This window comes from Gekko japonicus, unplaced genomic scaffold, assembly GCF_001447785.1.
Source record: "Gekko japonicus isolate JY-2015 unplaced genomic scaffold, Gekko_japonicus_V1.1 scaffold217, whole genome shotgun sequence".
NCBI classification, from domain to species: Eukaryota; Metazoa; Chordata; class Lepidosauria; order Squamata; family Gekkonidae; genus Gekko; species Gekko japonicus.
This window is the reverse complement of record NW_015164188.1, coordinates 1389680-1404898: the sequence shown is the minus strand read 5'-3', so window position 1 is coordinate 1404898 and position 15219 is coordinate 1389680. Positions and strand designations below refer to the sequence as shown.

The following is a 15219-nucleotide window of genomic DNA, read 5'->3' as shown; positions in this document are numbered from 1 at the left end:
CCAATCCAGTGAATTCTTATGGACAGATGGAGCTTGCTTCATCTCAGTTCATTTCGGTGGAAGAAACAGATATACAGGCATATTTATTTGTGTGCATGAATTTGCTCCCTTCGGTATGATGAAAACAAACCCTGTATATTTAAGGGCTCCCTGTATGGAGTTTCAGATCAGGGTGTGACTCTCTTCCCCCTTACAAATTACTATCCTGTGAGAAAAGTAATTGCAATATCCATTACCCAATTCATTATCCATTTACAAATCTTTCCCGCCTCTTTTTAATTTTGTTGTACTTGTATCATATTCTTACAGAAGCTCTACGAAGTCTCATATCCTGGTTATTCTTTAGGGCTTCACAGGTTTACTTCAGGAATTCTGTGGCATCACTGGGCCCTGACCACTTTTGTTTAATGAAATCGATTCACATGCAATAGCCAGGTAACTCTTTCAAGAGTCAAGAAAAAAGAAAGAAAAGAAAAGCTTAATGATGTTTTAAATCTGGACAGGAAATATTGCTAAGCACTTTCAAAAACTTTACCTAACCTAAAAACCCTTCAATATAGGAAACAAACAGTAACAAAGCACTTAAGGGGATGGTGCTCAGGGAGGGATTCTGTCTCTTGTTTAAAAACAGGAACTGAATTTTAATTGTTTAATAAAGCAAGCATCACACAATGCTTCAAAATTTTAAAATTCAGGGATAAAAGTTTACATCCAAAAAAGATGAGTGAAAATTGTGCTTTCAGATGGTAGACTTCTTTATCATACCAATTTATCTTGCCATTAGATTTTGGGCAAATTTATATAGTATCATATCAATCTATATATATATCTATATATATATTTATGTATATATGTGCAGTTTCTCATGTACAGTTCCTGCAAAAATCTAAAACAATGTGCTTCACTTCATCTATAGCAAAGGCACCTGTGTTATTCTCCCTTTTGGACAAAAGGGGATACTAAGATCCAGGTTTCCGGATGGAGGCAACCATCGTATTCTCTCTTCTTTCTTCCATCTCTAATGTTCATAAGCCAGACAAGAAGGCCGCATTGTATTCCTGCTTACACTGGAAGAGGTTGCTCTGTGGGCGGTTTGGAACGTCATGATTTAACGAGGGAAACCAAGCAGAACTGTGAAGCAGAGGGACGGTAACAAAAAGGCTATTCTGGTGCGAGGAGGGATCCGGAGTCTTTTCAGCTCCACAAGCAGATGTTGCTACTGGACTGACAGGTGGAGCCTGCTCCTGCTGGGGAAAGGTAAAGTTTACCATTGGGACAAACACAGAGCTCATAGATAGTCTGGCGAGTAGTTGTTGATGAGCTTGGGGATGAGGGAGAGGAAAACGAACCCACTGGCAGATTCCCTATTCGGATTGAGTTCGCATTTAAAAATATCTAGGAGAAAAAGAAAATAAAAGGTGTTGTCTTAGGTCATAACATGGGAAATTAGTTTGATGAGCATGTGCATAGGGTTGCCAATCTCCAGGTGGGGCCTGGAGATCTCCTGGAATTACAACTGATCTCCAGACTGTGAAGATCAGTTCCGCTGGATAAAATAGCTGATTTGACATGGACTCTATGGCTTGATATCCTGCTGAGATCCCTCCCTTCCCCTCCAGACTCTACTCTCTAATCTCCAGGAAATTTCCAACCCAGAGTTGGCAACCTTAGCAATGTAGGGCTTAAACATCTTCAACATGAGTAGTGGCTAGACCCCTCTCTCCATATCCAATTCCAGAATGGTTCCTATAATCATCATCCTGGTCAAAGAATATGCAACTTTGGTATTTTATGTAGCATTAAATCAATGCTAATTAAAAGAAATAACAAGGTTTATTTCCTGTTTTGCCTTTTCTCATATCAAGACAGCTTGTCCTACAAGCAGAAGGGTCATTGTAAATATTTGCAATCAGGATGACAGAATACATACATTAACTATGTAGATATGATCTCAAGAGAAATACTAACTCAGAATGTTCTTAAAATATTTTGTCTTGTTTGGATGTGCTGGCATTTCAGAATCCCAGTTTCCTAAATTACAGTCTTTCAGTCACCATCCCACACCCACTTCTAAATTCCATTCTGATGCATTTCAAAATGAGCCACTGAGAATATAGAAACTGCCTAGCTATTTACTCTCATGGATTCTGAGTAGGGAACTAAGAATATGCTTTGCTGTAAAGTAATGATAATCTTCCTGTTCTGAGTACAGCCAGGTTTTATCAGGGATTAAATCAATGTTGTGACATAATGTAATTTCTAGGGGTGCCACAGATAACCAGAAAAAATGGATATCGACTTGGCTTGGGCGGGGGGGGAGAATCCTTAATTAAACTAATATTCTGAAAATGCTGATGGACCCACTGGAATTTGCAGTTTCCTATGGATGGACACCGCTAGCCAGCTGCTTTCACTTAGAGACCCTGGTACAAGTAATCAAAACAAACAGAAACTTTTATTAAGGTATTTTATGATTCTTAGACTGATCACAATAGTTTCCTTGGTGTCAGAATAGCATTGCAGGTTTGTCTTTAAACAAACAAACATGCTTCATGACACAGCTTTGTATTAATACTTCAATATTTAATGCTTTATACTAAATATAATGATTTCTACCAAGGGACATCCTGTTGTAAATTTTTGTGTTCATGTGTGCAGAAAACAGTGGGATACCAATGGTTGGCTACCAAGCCTTCCTTTGTACAATCTAAGTTGTCTTTATTGAGATGCAACACATGGTTTTGGCTAATGGTTAAATATTGATATAAAGCTGGAGGCTGGAGCACAGTGCATAAGTACATCAAAGTTGGTGAAATGCTTTGAAAATCAAAAGTGCTACATAAGACATATATTTGAGCATTTCTGTTCTTTGGTGATATTGATTAACTGTGTTCCAGTTATCAGCCCTAATTAGGGAAGGAAAAGCTTATGCATTTTTCATCATTAATGTCACAATTATATTTGTACATTAAACATGCATCAACATAATGAAGTTTCAGAATCGCTCTGATAATGAAAAGGAACTATGCAACTAACAATAGATTGCAGCATTACGGATTTGCCGTCACTCTTTCTCAACATGCCCTGATTATTAAGCCCAACTAGGAAAATAACCATTTAACCATTTATGCTTTTTCCAGTACTAACTTAATAATGATATGTCAATTAATATTATGTCAGGCCTGTAACAATTTGTGACCCACCAAGCTGAACACAGCCCACTGGACTTGTACTGTGAGCTGCCCAATGTTTGATACCTTCCACCCATCATTACTTTTGCATCAGGCAGCTGGGGAAAGTTACAAAAACAACATGGTCAGTTTTCTGTAATATATTATGTCACTTTGAGATGCAAGACAGAGCAAGCAGCTTAGTGTTAGAGGGGCTAGGTTATATGATTGAGATGGACCCCTCAATATGAACGCCAAAAGCTCCTGGACCAGCAATTACTTTCTCTACTCAGTGGCCTTAATAACAATTAGTAGTAAAGTTCGTGGCTTGTTCCAATCATGAAAGCAGGGAAACCAAGCCAAAGGCAGAAAATAAGTGGTTTCTACATACTCAGGAGGCTTTCTAGAGATCTAAAAAATAAATAAAGACATTGCTTGTAAATTAGCCAAAAAAGAAATAGCACCCAAATGGCCTGGAGGACTGATCAAGCCCTAAGAGCTACAGAATGTTGAGAGTCAAGGATAGAGGGTTGCTAGGTCCCCCGCTATGGCAGGAGAGGTCCTGTTGGCTGCCCCCACAGCCCACTGCCACTATGGAGAAAAATAAACTAAACAAAAAATGCTGTTGTTGCAATGGTATTTCATCACTTCTGGGAAAAATCCAGTAGCACCATCATGCCTCATTAGGAATTGCCGGAAACTTTTAAGGTTTCACCATAGAAACTCTATGATTTTACTTCCTAGACAGGCCTGACATTGCCTACAAAATTATTCTTCCCAGAAGTGATGTAATGCCATCATGCCAATAGCACCCACCCATGTCCTTGCCCCTCCCAACTCCCTGCCCTATGCAAGTCCCTGAGAGTTTATATCATCTAGAGGAAGAGATTTTGGTGCTGGTATATATGTGCTCAGATTTCCAAATTATTCCCCTCCCTCTACAATTCTCTATGGTTTCCAGCTTGTTTACTAAAATTCTAGGTTTTCAGCCAAAACAACTTCAGAAGCAATTTGCAATAAAAACTAATTAAAGGTTTTTTTTTTTTTTAATTCCAACAGAACCACAACTATTTAACCTTGAGTGGTGTGTGTGTGGTCATTTCCAAAGTCAATAAGTAAACTTCCTGAAACCCCTGAAAAGCTGTTCTTTTTTTGGGGGGGGGGATTTGTGTGTGTGTGAAGCTAAGCAGTGTCTACCCTGGTTAGTACTGGGTTGGGAGACCACCGAGGAAGTCCAGGGTTGCTAGGCAGAGGCAGGCAATGTCTTCGTTACAGTTTGTTTTTGGGTGCTCTGTGGGCCACCCATGGTTAAGGGGGTCCCCTCCCACCTTCTTTTTGAATAGGGGGATTTGGCTCAGTGGAGACCCCCTTTGCAGGGCAGGGCTGGGGCCCAGGTTCAATTCTAGCCTCCCCAGTTGCACAGATTATGCATATGGTGATGGCGACATAAGGTTTTTGATCTCGGGACAGCCACTGCAGGCTGAGTTGGCACCATCGCCCTTGCTTACTCAGCGATCTTACTTCTTAACATCGATTAGGGTGTTCCCAGGATATTCCTTGTGTAGAGGTACGTGGACCATTTCGTAAGGGGCCTAGTCCACCTTTAGTCCTGATCTGGAGGGACCGACTAGCCTGAGTTGGTCAGATCTCGGCAGCTAGGCGGGGTTGGTTCTGGTTGGTATTTGGATGGGAGACCTTAGAGGGGTATGAAGGTTGCTACACATAGACGGGCAAACCACCTCTGAAGGTCTCTTGCCTTGAAAACCCCACGGAGTGCTAAGGGCTGGCCGCGACTTGATGGCACTTTCCACCACCAACTTAACATATGGTGGGAGGGCTTCTAATGTCCTGGCCCCACTGGTGGACCTCCTGATGGCACCTGGTATTTCTGGACACTGTGTGATACAGGGTGTTGGACTGGATAGGCCTTTGGCCTGATCCAACATTGGCGTCTCTTATGTTCTTATGTTATATCCTCGCAGCGGTCATTTGTGTCATGACTGGGGGCCAATTTTACCTACTTCAAGCTAGCCCCTGGTGCACAGGTGAGCAGTTGCATTAGCCTTCAGGGAGCTTCGTTGCAGTTGGTCTCCAGCGGGCAGTGAACAGCTTTACTGGGGATGCTGCCACGCAAGACCATCTTGTATAATGAAGCACCTTATTGTTATTATCGTTATTACTATTATTGTTATACTTGTGATTTTATTGTTTTACTGGGTTTTATGCTGGGCCTGTGTCCCCTGTAAGCTGCCCTGAGCCCGCTTGCGGGGAGGGCGGGGTAAAAATGCCTTAAATAAATAAAATAAATAAATAAATATAGCATTTTGCATGCTGGGGCCCCTCCCCTCCCTTAACCAAGCAGCCTTATAGCCCAGGGTAGCTCATGGTTGTATAGTTCAGAAGCTCTTGTAGGGTGGCTCAGGCACCGCAAGCCACCTCAGTGAGTCTATTGCCTTGTAGGCCTCATAGCGCTGGCTACGGCCGCCCTGAGGAGGATGTTACTTGGGGGCAGGCAATAATGACCCCCCCCTTTTTGGTTTCACCCCCGAAGTCTCCAGGTGTTTTCCAACCCAGCCCTTGGCAACCCTATGGGGGCAAACAGACAATCCCTGAGCCATTTCCAAATGGCCTGCTGCCACCTTGTCTTCGCTGAAGAGGGGGATGAAGCGCAGTTGGCGATGCTGGAACGGTTGTTTGCTGTGCACAGGCCACGGGATTATCACCACGGGGATTAGTTTGGTGGAAGGGCTTGGTGCTGAGAAGAATGGTGCTGCCTACTTGGTGCACTCAACCAGAGGTATAACCTGTTTGTCTCTTGTTGAAGGGTGGTCAGCTACATAGGCGGTGACTGAGGACGGGGCCTCCATGGCTCAGGACCCTGGTACGACCACTGCATTGATGGCTTCAGATCACAGCAGGTCAGATGTCCCGGCCAGCCTTCTTTGGCGATGGATCTTCCTCTACTTCTGGATCTGGAGGGAAAGTGCCCGTGCTCACGTGTCGGGTGTTGGGAGCGCTTCAGGTGCTTCAACGCGAAGGGGGTGCTGCTGAGATGGGCCGTCCCATGCGGGCATGGCCGTGGTTGGTTTAATAAATGTTGAAACCCCCAGGACGGCCTCTGACCACCACAAGTAGTGGCTTTCGCTGGGTTGCTATGAGGGCCACATTATGGCTGGGAGGGCTTGGGCCCGGAGCCAAGCCTGCTGCGTGGTTGGCATCCTCAAGAGACCCCCTCTTCTTTCATCTGTATGATAAAGTGGCTTGGGGCGAGTAGGTCTCTATATTTGCCTTGGGAGGTCATCCTGGCCTGTTGGGTGCATGGGCAGGTAGAGACAAAGAGTACTGGGCACAGTGTCCGGTCCTGAAGGGATATTTGGTAGGTCCTCTCTGGGTTCTCTCACACCGAGAAAATCAGGACCACCTTTGGGTAATCCTTTCTTTTCCTTAATATCTGTTTCTATGGTTGCATCTCTCCTTCTCTGTGGGACCCAGCATGTGAGCATTGCTGGGGAATTGTAGACCATTTAGGTTCATTTTACACACATTAAGGGAGGGATTTTCTCCTCTTCCTGGGACCAGAGAAACTTCAGATTGCCCTATTGCCCATTAGGGGACTCCCATCAATCTGTTGTAAAAATAACTATCACCAGTAACATTCCTTCAGGATCTGTTGGGGTATTAGTATACCCAGTCCTGCACATGTCCAGTGTGACTTTGACTGGGCACGCTCAAAGCTAACGCCCCTGCAAATGTAAATATCAGATTATTATGTAGTTACATAACACCCATTTTGTTGCATTTTTGGCTGGTTATGGCCTTAGACCGTGGGTCTAAAGGGGAACCATATTCGTAAATGGATAACAGATCCACGTATACCTCAGCCCTTTGCTGGCTCTGCCTGGTGGCTGATTCCCCAATCAAAGCAAATGGCTTGTGGTTTATTGAAAGCTGTCTGGGGCACCATGCTTGATGGACAAGACGCAGACAGTTATCTGGTAATTGTGGGTGCTGCTAGTCACGCAGGTGGGTGCTGCTAGTCACGATTTCCAGCGTGCAAACAAATAATAATAATAGTAATAATTTATAGAATGAAAAAAAAATATTTCCAAAGTCCCCAACAGACCCTTCCTGGGTTGGTGAAGCAGTTGTATGCTTGGAAAATGCTACTGGGGGGATTCGATTTCTCTTCATTATCCCTATAGCCTCCCCATTTTTCCTGAGGGTCTACATAGTCTTTTGTGGCATGAGCAGCCTCATTACAAATTCCGAGTAGCTGTGCTGTGGGAGGGAGCCTCCTTGGGGCTGATTATTGTAGTTAAAGGACACCAAGGGAAGGTAAATAGTGAATAGCATGACGGGTAGTTAGTCTTCCTCCATGAACGTGAAATGGATAGTGTGCAGGGGAGCATCCCACCACTCCTACATAGAAAATCAGAGGACATGATAGTCTATCCCTATCTCTGACACAGTGTGTAGATCAGGGTGAGGGGCACTTAGACCCGCCCCTGCTAAATTGTCCCACCTGTGCAGACCCAAGAGGGCATCAATGGGAGGATAGGTTTATATACATGCGGAACACTTGTGGGGCTGGGAGGCCTTTGCGGGCCGGACCCACACACCATCCTTAACCGCAATGCCTTTCAGGGGTCTGACTTTTAGACTCCACTCATCCCATAAGGATGCATATGCTATGGGGATGTGAGCTGCATGGGCAGACCATGCAGTCTTGGCATGGAACATGCAGTCTCAATATGAGGGGGTTGTGGAAAGCTTTGATGCTCAACAACAGGAGAAACCTTTGGCCCCGCGGTGGCTTGGGCCATCTACAGGTGGTTGGGGTTGCGGGGCTGGCTTGTTTTTCGGGCTAGGACGGCACTCCCTCAAGGAGTTCCAGTTTCGGCAATTACTGTGGGGCGTTGGAAATGCTGGAGTGCCAGCTTTGTTTTTGCCCCAATCCTGACACAGGGAATTGCTTCGCATAGCGGCCACGGGGTACCCGCCCAGTGATTTGGGTGGGGATAATGGCATTACTCGGCTACAGCTTATGGTGCCTTGTCGGGATGTAAAGACATGCTGGGGGTGCCTCGAAGAGAGGTGAATGTTCCACTGCTCCTGTTTTTCTTACAGGTTTATCTGCCGGCGGGAGAGGAAAAATGTGTTACTCTGTGGCCAGCTTGTTGGGCGGCTCAGCCACAGTAAGCCACAGGTTGATCTGCTGACAGGAGAGAAAGAACGTGTTACTCTGTTGGCGCAGCTTTGTGGGGCAGCTCAGCATCGCTAGAGAACGCCAGTAGTCTCCAGCTGGGCCTTAGCCAGTGGAGCATGATGGAATGGCAGAGGCGTCGGAGCCTGCGTGGCCAGGCCTGCTGCAGTTGTTATTCCACGGGAGGGTCCGCCCTCCACACAGGTTCTAGCTAGGCATTCAGGAGGCTATCCCTTAGCCTGAACTAGGGTGAGGCATTTGTCCTTCAGGCCTAGGTGGATTTCCAATATTTGCAAGCAGTGGCCTGGGGGCCTTGCGGATCTGGTCAGCTATGATACCCCCAGATTTGGTGGGAGGTGGGAGTACGCTTCCCTTGATATGGCTTGTCACACAGTGAACAAAAGCTGCATGGAGTACCGAGGGTGGTTTGGGTTCTTTTGGCCACACCCATGCTTCAGGCTGGGCAGACTGACCTCTATCGGCAGTGATATACACCTGTTGGAGTGGGTCGGGAAATATTTCTGGAAAATTACGGCAAGGGCTTTGGGGGGCCTCGGGCCTCATGGTGGGGCACGGAGGCCTGGCCTCAGCAATGGCAGGTTGCTATGCGGTATACAGATTGCGGTCCAGTGAGCACCAGCTGACACCCATCATTTGGGTTTTAAGGGGTCCTGTGAGTACAGTCTTTGTGCCTTGCGGTATGGGGCGGGGAAAACGGACTGCCTTCGCGACAGCCCTGTTTAGGTCCTCTCTTTGAACCTTGCGGCTTGGGGGATGGAGCTACAGGGTTGTCCTGCAATGGCTAGCCAGCCGGGTGGGAGCCCCTGTAGTGGGCTCCCACCCGGGGCAGGGTGGATCGCCCTATTGAAGAGGTAAGGGAGGGGTCCTCGACCTCTGGCCTTGACCATACCGCATGCTGTGTTGCCCTTGCCATTGGTTCCAGCTAAAGTTGTGAGTTAATAAAGTGGCCCTATAGTTAAACCCAACACTTGTGTCTGCCTCGTTATTTCTGGCTTGGGGGGGCAAATTGCTCTAATGCCCTGAGTTTTATTTATTGATAGGTTAAACACTATTGGTCCTCAAACAATATAATACATACTTCCAGCCTCAAGTATTTGGAAATGTGATGCTTCTCTGTCAAATAAATAAAATTATAATCAATATCTGGAGAAACAAGCATTTGAAAATGATTTTCAATCTGAGCAGACACATTCTTTTGCTGTGGTAAAGGTCTGGCTGACACAGAAGTTCCATTTTGAGTTTCATTCTCCATACCTTTATGTTTTCTGGTTGTGTCACATATCTGATCTTACTTACCTCCCCTTCTGTGGACTGCAAATGTAATTCTTTCCTACAGGTGGCCTTTATGTCCCCTACAGCTGCACTCACTTGTATTCCTCTGGGAGCTTCCATTATCAATGATCTAGTTGGTGATTCAAGCCTGAGAGTAAGGGTGGGGGGGAGAAAAGAAAAGAAAAACAGTAAAAAGATGACATACAGTATACCTGACCTGACAGCATAGGTAAAATCTTTTCCCCAAGACAGTGGAAAAATAAAACTTCATCTGACTTCAATGGCATTGGAAACTCATAACTGAGCTATGAAAAATTCACTTTCAAGATTAAAAACATGATATGTTGCCCTTGTCCACTTCTCTCCCTCAGAGGCAAGATTTTCCCTATGTTTTTCTTTCCCTGTTGTGACTGAGCTGCCCTAGTTGTCTGTTTTCTTCTTCCATGAAGAATTCTGGCTGTCCCACCCTGTCTCAGTATAATATTTTGGCTGTTTGCTCAGCCCAGGAACCCGAGGAAAGGAATGGAAGAGCCCTATAACTTATACAACTGAAAATGGCATTTTGACATTCCAAATTAACCATATATTTTATTCAACATACAGGGAAAAGGTCAGTTGAAATCAGGGGTTGAAATTTCTGAGGTAACTCAATATGAATAACTCTGAGGTAAAACCAGTACAAGTACAGACTTTAGTATTTCAGGCTAATGTAAGTTTTGTAAGCTATTCACAGTTACTTAAAATCTTTATGTTGGGAGCTTTTGTTCCAGTGTTTTCCCAAACACTCCAGTACATTCTCTGACTCTTTTGGCTTCCAGAAGGCTGGTACATTCTTTCCAGTGTCCAAACCTTTTCTCTTGAAACATCAGTACTTGGATTGAGTTTTTAACTGACTCTTATGGTCACTAAAGGCAGACTCTTGGCACTCTTCAGAGCTAACTCCTTGTTTGACTGGGTAGGGAATTTTCTTCTCTCTCCCTTTTCCTTGGTCCAAATGGGAATCTTTGCCTACTTTCAAAACTCTCTTGCCAACTTTCCCCCAGTTCTCAGAGTCTGGGTTAAACTGCTCTCAGACAAGGCTGAAATCTGAAACTGTCAGTACTAGACTCTTCTCAACTAGGGCTGAAATCAGACTCAGCTCAGACCAGGCAGAAATCTCACTGACTCTCTCCTCAGCATGTAGCTCTCAAGTCATTTCCTGAGCCGCTGATACTAACTAATCAGATTGCTTGGAGCAGCCTGTCACTCAAGGCTCTCTATTTCTGTAAAGAATTAACCAGTCACAGTCCTTTAGCTGTCACAGTCCTTTAGCTGTCTGTAGAGCACTTCTAAGTTTTTTTAAAAGTGCAGTCCATAACACATGACCTTACAATATTCATATACAATTCAATATTCTTTCAGATCTCAGTTTAGACCTTTATGAAACACACACAGGCTGTTTCCAAAATGCCTGAAATAAATGAAAAATTATAAAATGTAGTGGTTCATAATTTTTTTACAGTATAGCTAAGACCATGTATAACAAATGATTACATCACAATCAATTATTGTCTTAAGTAAGAGCCTGATTTTATGACTACTTCATTAGTGTGGTAGCTAGCTGCCATTTGCGCTAATTACGACTAATCAGGGAGGTGATCATATAAGAGGTGAGGGCAGACAAGAAATTCCATGTTTGTTTATCTTTATCACCTCCTCGTAAGCATCTTGTTCTGGTAGGTTGCAGAGGAATTGCTGAAGACTAACTCATCTATCACATTGTTGACTCTGCTCGTGATCACAACACTACTGTCTCAGCTATCACCTCAAAAAGGAAATGGGGTCTGTGGGTCCAAGAAAGAAACTGTGTGGCACTTAAACTCCCCAAACACACGTTTCGTTTCAGAACCCCAAGTCTAAAAATAAGTTTCTTCAAGTTCTAGTGATGCTACTGGAAGAGCAATGGGGCCTGGAGATCTCCCTTCTTGCAAGTTCCTCCTCCCATTCTCAAATTTACCTCATTGAAGTGAAGATGTGGTAGGGAGATGAGGGTCCAGAACTTGAAAAGGTTAGTCAAATAGAAAAGAGGGCCAACAATAAAAGCTAAATGTATCTATAGGATATAAAAAAGCACTGCTCTTTGCCCAAGGACAATTCTACTGAGGACACTTTGGCTAAACAATCATAGGAAGGCACTTTCTGGACCAGAAATTATTACCAGTGAAACACTACTTGGCATGTGATTGCATCTGTGGAGGCCTCGTTTGTACTTTTATTCTGTGCCTAGTGTTTTCATTTTGGAACAATTTTCATCTGGTCCTTCTTGTATTTATATTTTATATCTGTATGATTGTACTGTACTATTATATATGCCAATATGTTCCTCACTGAGTTTGACCTCTGAAGAAGGCCTATGCAGGCCGAAACACGTCCGGTCAAGTCCATTAGCACCTGAGTGTTAGATTATGGTATTTTTACATAAGGTTTGATTGGGCCCTTATATACTTTTAAATTCCCTTCCAGTCTGGCTTTCGGCTGGGACACGGGACGGAGATGGCGCTGGTCGCCCTTACTGACGACCTCCATAGGCACCTGGATTGGGGCGGTTCGGCAGTACCACCAGTTGCTGACCCACCACCTCGCCGACGTGGGGATACAGGGGGCTGACCCACCACCTTGCCGACGTGGGGATACAGGGGCTTGCCTTGCAATGGCTTGTCGCCTTTCCAAGGGGAACAGCAGTCCAGGAGACACCCCCTTGAATGCGGGGTGCCTCAGGAGGCGATTTCCCCAATGTTGTTTAACATCTACATGTGCCCGCTTGCCCAGGTTACCTGAAGGTATGGGTTGGGCTGTCATCAGTATGCTGATGACACTCAGCTCTATCTGATGTTGGGCAGCCAGTCAGACTCCAGAATTATTAATACTGCGAGCATGTTAAATGTTATGAACATTTTAATTGTTTTAAACTGCTTTAAAGTTTTATGTAGACAGGTACATTGTACCGACCACTGTAAGCCACCCTGAGGCTGTCTGCAGGGAGGGCGGGGTATAAATACAAATCTCCCTGATATATAAGCCGAATGGTGGTGGCACTTTTCTAGAACATTCCACACACTCTGGAATTGGTTGGCACCCTCGTGTGTCACTCAGAATCTCCCTCCCCCGCATTGCCAGTCAGAACACAGAGGTTATTTGCATATGCAGCCTCATTGGCCTTTGACTCGGAACACAGAGGTCACATCAGTCCTGTTGAGCTGGCATTGCCACATTGCCACTGAGTTCTGCTGGGCACTATGTGACTGCACTGGTTCTTCTGGGCACTCTGTACATTATACTGGTTCTGCTGAGCTTGCAAAAATGCCCCCGGGTGGATTTTGAGTTGGCATTGCCACACTGGCACTGGGTTCTTCTGGGCACTAGTACATTGCACTGGTTCTGCTGGGCTTGCAAAAATATTGCAAAGATTCTCTGTTTTGACTTTAGTCCTGTTGGGTTTGCACTGCCACAGTGGCACTGGTTCTGCTGGGTACATTGCACTGGTTCTGTTGGTCTTCCAAATTCCCCTCCCACCTTCAGTTTCTACTGCAGAAATTATCAGGGACTTTGATTCTTTTCTGCTGGGCTTCTATTGCCCTTGGGCTTTTTTTGCTGTTTTTTTGTTCTCCATTGGAAATAATGGAGGATCGGGGGACATTCTTTGGGGGCCGTAACTCAGACCCCGTAAATCCAATCCTCACCAAACTTGGAGGGCAGATATGGGAAAGTCCTGTTGCTTTGCAGTTGCTTTGGGAACCTGTTGCTTTGAAATTTTGCAAACATTTTGATTGAGTGGAGACAGTCTGTCTCAAAATGTATCCAAATGTATCCAAAGTTTGTGGAAAGTTCATGCTGGTTGCCCTGCCACAAACTTCAGTTTGCGAACCGCATACCAGCCAAAATTCATCACTAACCAGTTCATGAAACAGTTTATGCCCATCCCTAATAACATACAATATAGCATGTCTACTATTTGACTGGGAAAGATTGTTTGAAACACACTCAGCATTTGTTGTTCTAGGAGACTTTTTACCAGAAAATCCTTGTTCTGAAGCACCAGATAAACCAGTCAACTCTGTGTATAACTGCTAAATTCCTTTTAGAAGAAAAGAAGTTAGAAGCAAAGAAAATTAACCTTTATAAAAAGAGAAACAAACAAGCAAAACAGAACATTAGGTCAGGCTACATATCTAAAACTAAGGGATGTAGTGGAAAATATGATTAAAGCTAAGGAGTCACCAGCAACTTATTTAATTTAGAAAGCAAAGCCCTGAGTATGGACAAGTTCTATCACACCAGCCACAAGTCAAACTACTCAAGATGCTTGGACATCCATGACTGCATCTCCCAGCTACTTTCGTATGTTGTTGTTCAGTCGCACAGTCGAGTCCGACTCTTCGCAACCCCATGGACCAGATCACGCCAGGCCTTCCTGTCTTCCGCCATCCTCTGAAGTTTGCTCAATTTCATGTTTGTTGCATCTATTTCATATAGTGAAAGCCAAATTGCCATTCAGATTTCCTCCACAGTGCTGAGGAAAAGGGCTTAATCAATTCTCAATATGACATTTTGCTGATATGAAGCTCTCCCTGCATAGACATACAAGTACTATCTTTTCCCCTTTCAAGGTTATAGGAGATTAGAGGAGGGCTTGGCTATTTGCATCAGGAAAGGGGAATGAGAACACGTCTCCAATGTTCCCTCTAAGCTGTGGAGTCTTGTGAGCAAAAATTCTACTTTGTGAGCTACTGGCATTAAAGTTGTGAGCAAGCACGTTGGCTACTGCATAAATTAGTTTCCTCTGGAGCCATCCTTTCTGAGCTAAGTAAAAAAAATGGGTGAGCTGGAGGCTAAAAAACTGTGAGCTAGCTCACACTAACTCAGCTTAGAGGGAACACTGAACATCTCCCCCCCCCTTTATTTATTTATTTTCAAATATCTCTTACACAATGGACAGGCATACCACTGCATGATAAAAACACTGCAGTTTTTCCTGTATGCTCTACTCATGCATGTGACATGTAAAAACTAGAAAAAGAAGTGGAGTTCAAAACAGCTCTAGCTGAACAGGCAAGATAACCTGTTCAAACAAATACATTGTCCATGGGGTTCGGGGCCATCACCAATAAATTGAAACTGTAAGTGAAAGTGATGGGCCTGATTCAGCCAAAGTTAATCACGTTTTAGTCCCATTGATTTAGTCATAGAAATGTAGGCAGGTGCTTTACTCTTTATTGAAATCAATGAGACCCGCAAGCACAACTTTGGCTGGACTGTACTTGGTTTATACACAGCACAATATGAAACTTATTAGAAGACTACCTGTGCAGGAGGACTCACAGAGTCTGTTGAGAGAGCACAGCTGATAAAGCACTGTGACCTTTCAGAGTGGATGAATTCACAACTAGGAACTCTTGTTTTGGGCTCAGGAGGCAGAGAAATAGCTTCTGATTCAGAGAGATGTGAATATATGTGTATTTTTTGAAATATTCATTCACAGTAAGAAATATTTCCATCCTGGCTGTTTCTTTGGCA

At 44.4% G+C, this 15219-nt stretch overlaps 1 protein-coding gene across 1 annotated transcript in view; it reads right to left on the bottom strand.

Annotated features, from left to right (window-relative positions):
* Positions 1–1194: 1194 nt before the first annotated feature.
* Positions 1195–15219, bottom strand: part of SGCZ (sarcoglycan zeta) — a 331877-nt gene continuing 317852 nt past the window's right edge. The window contains exons 6-7 of the mRNA XM_015408245.1: positions 9691–9814; positions 1195–1395 (exon numbers count right to left, since the gene is read on the bottom strand). Coding sequence (XP_015263731.1) covers positions 1195–1395; positions 9691–9814 — 325 coding nt within the window. The remainder of the gene's footprint in view (positions 1396–9690; positions 9815–15219) is intronic.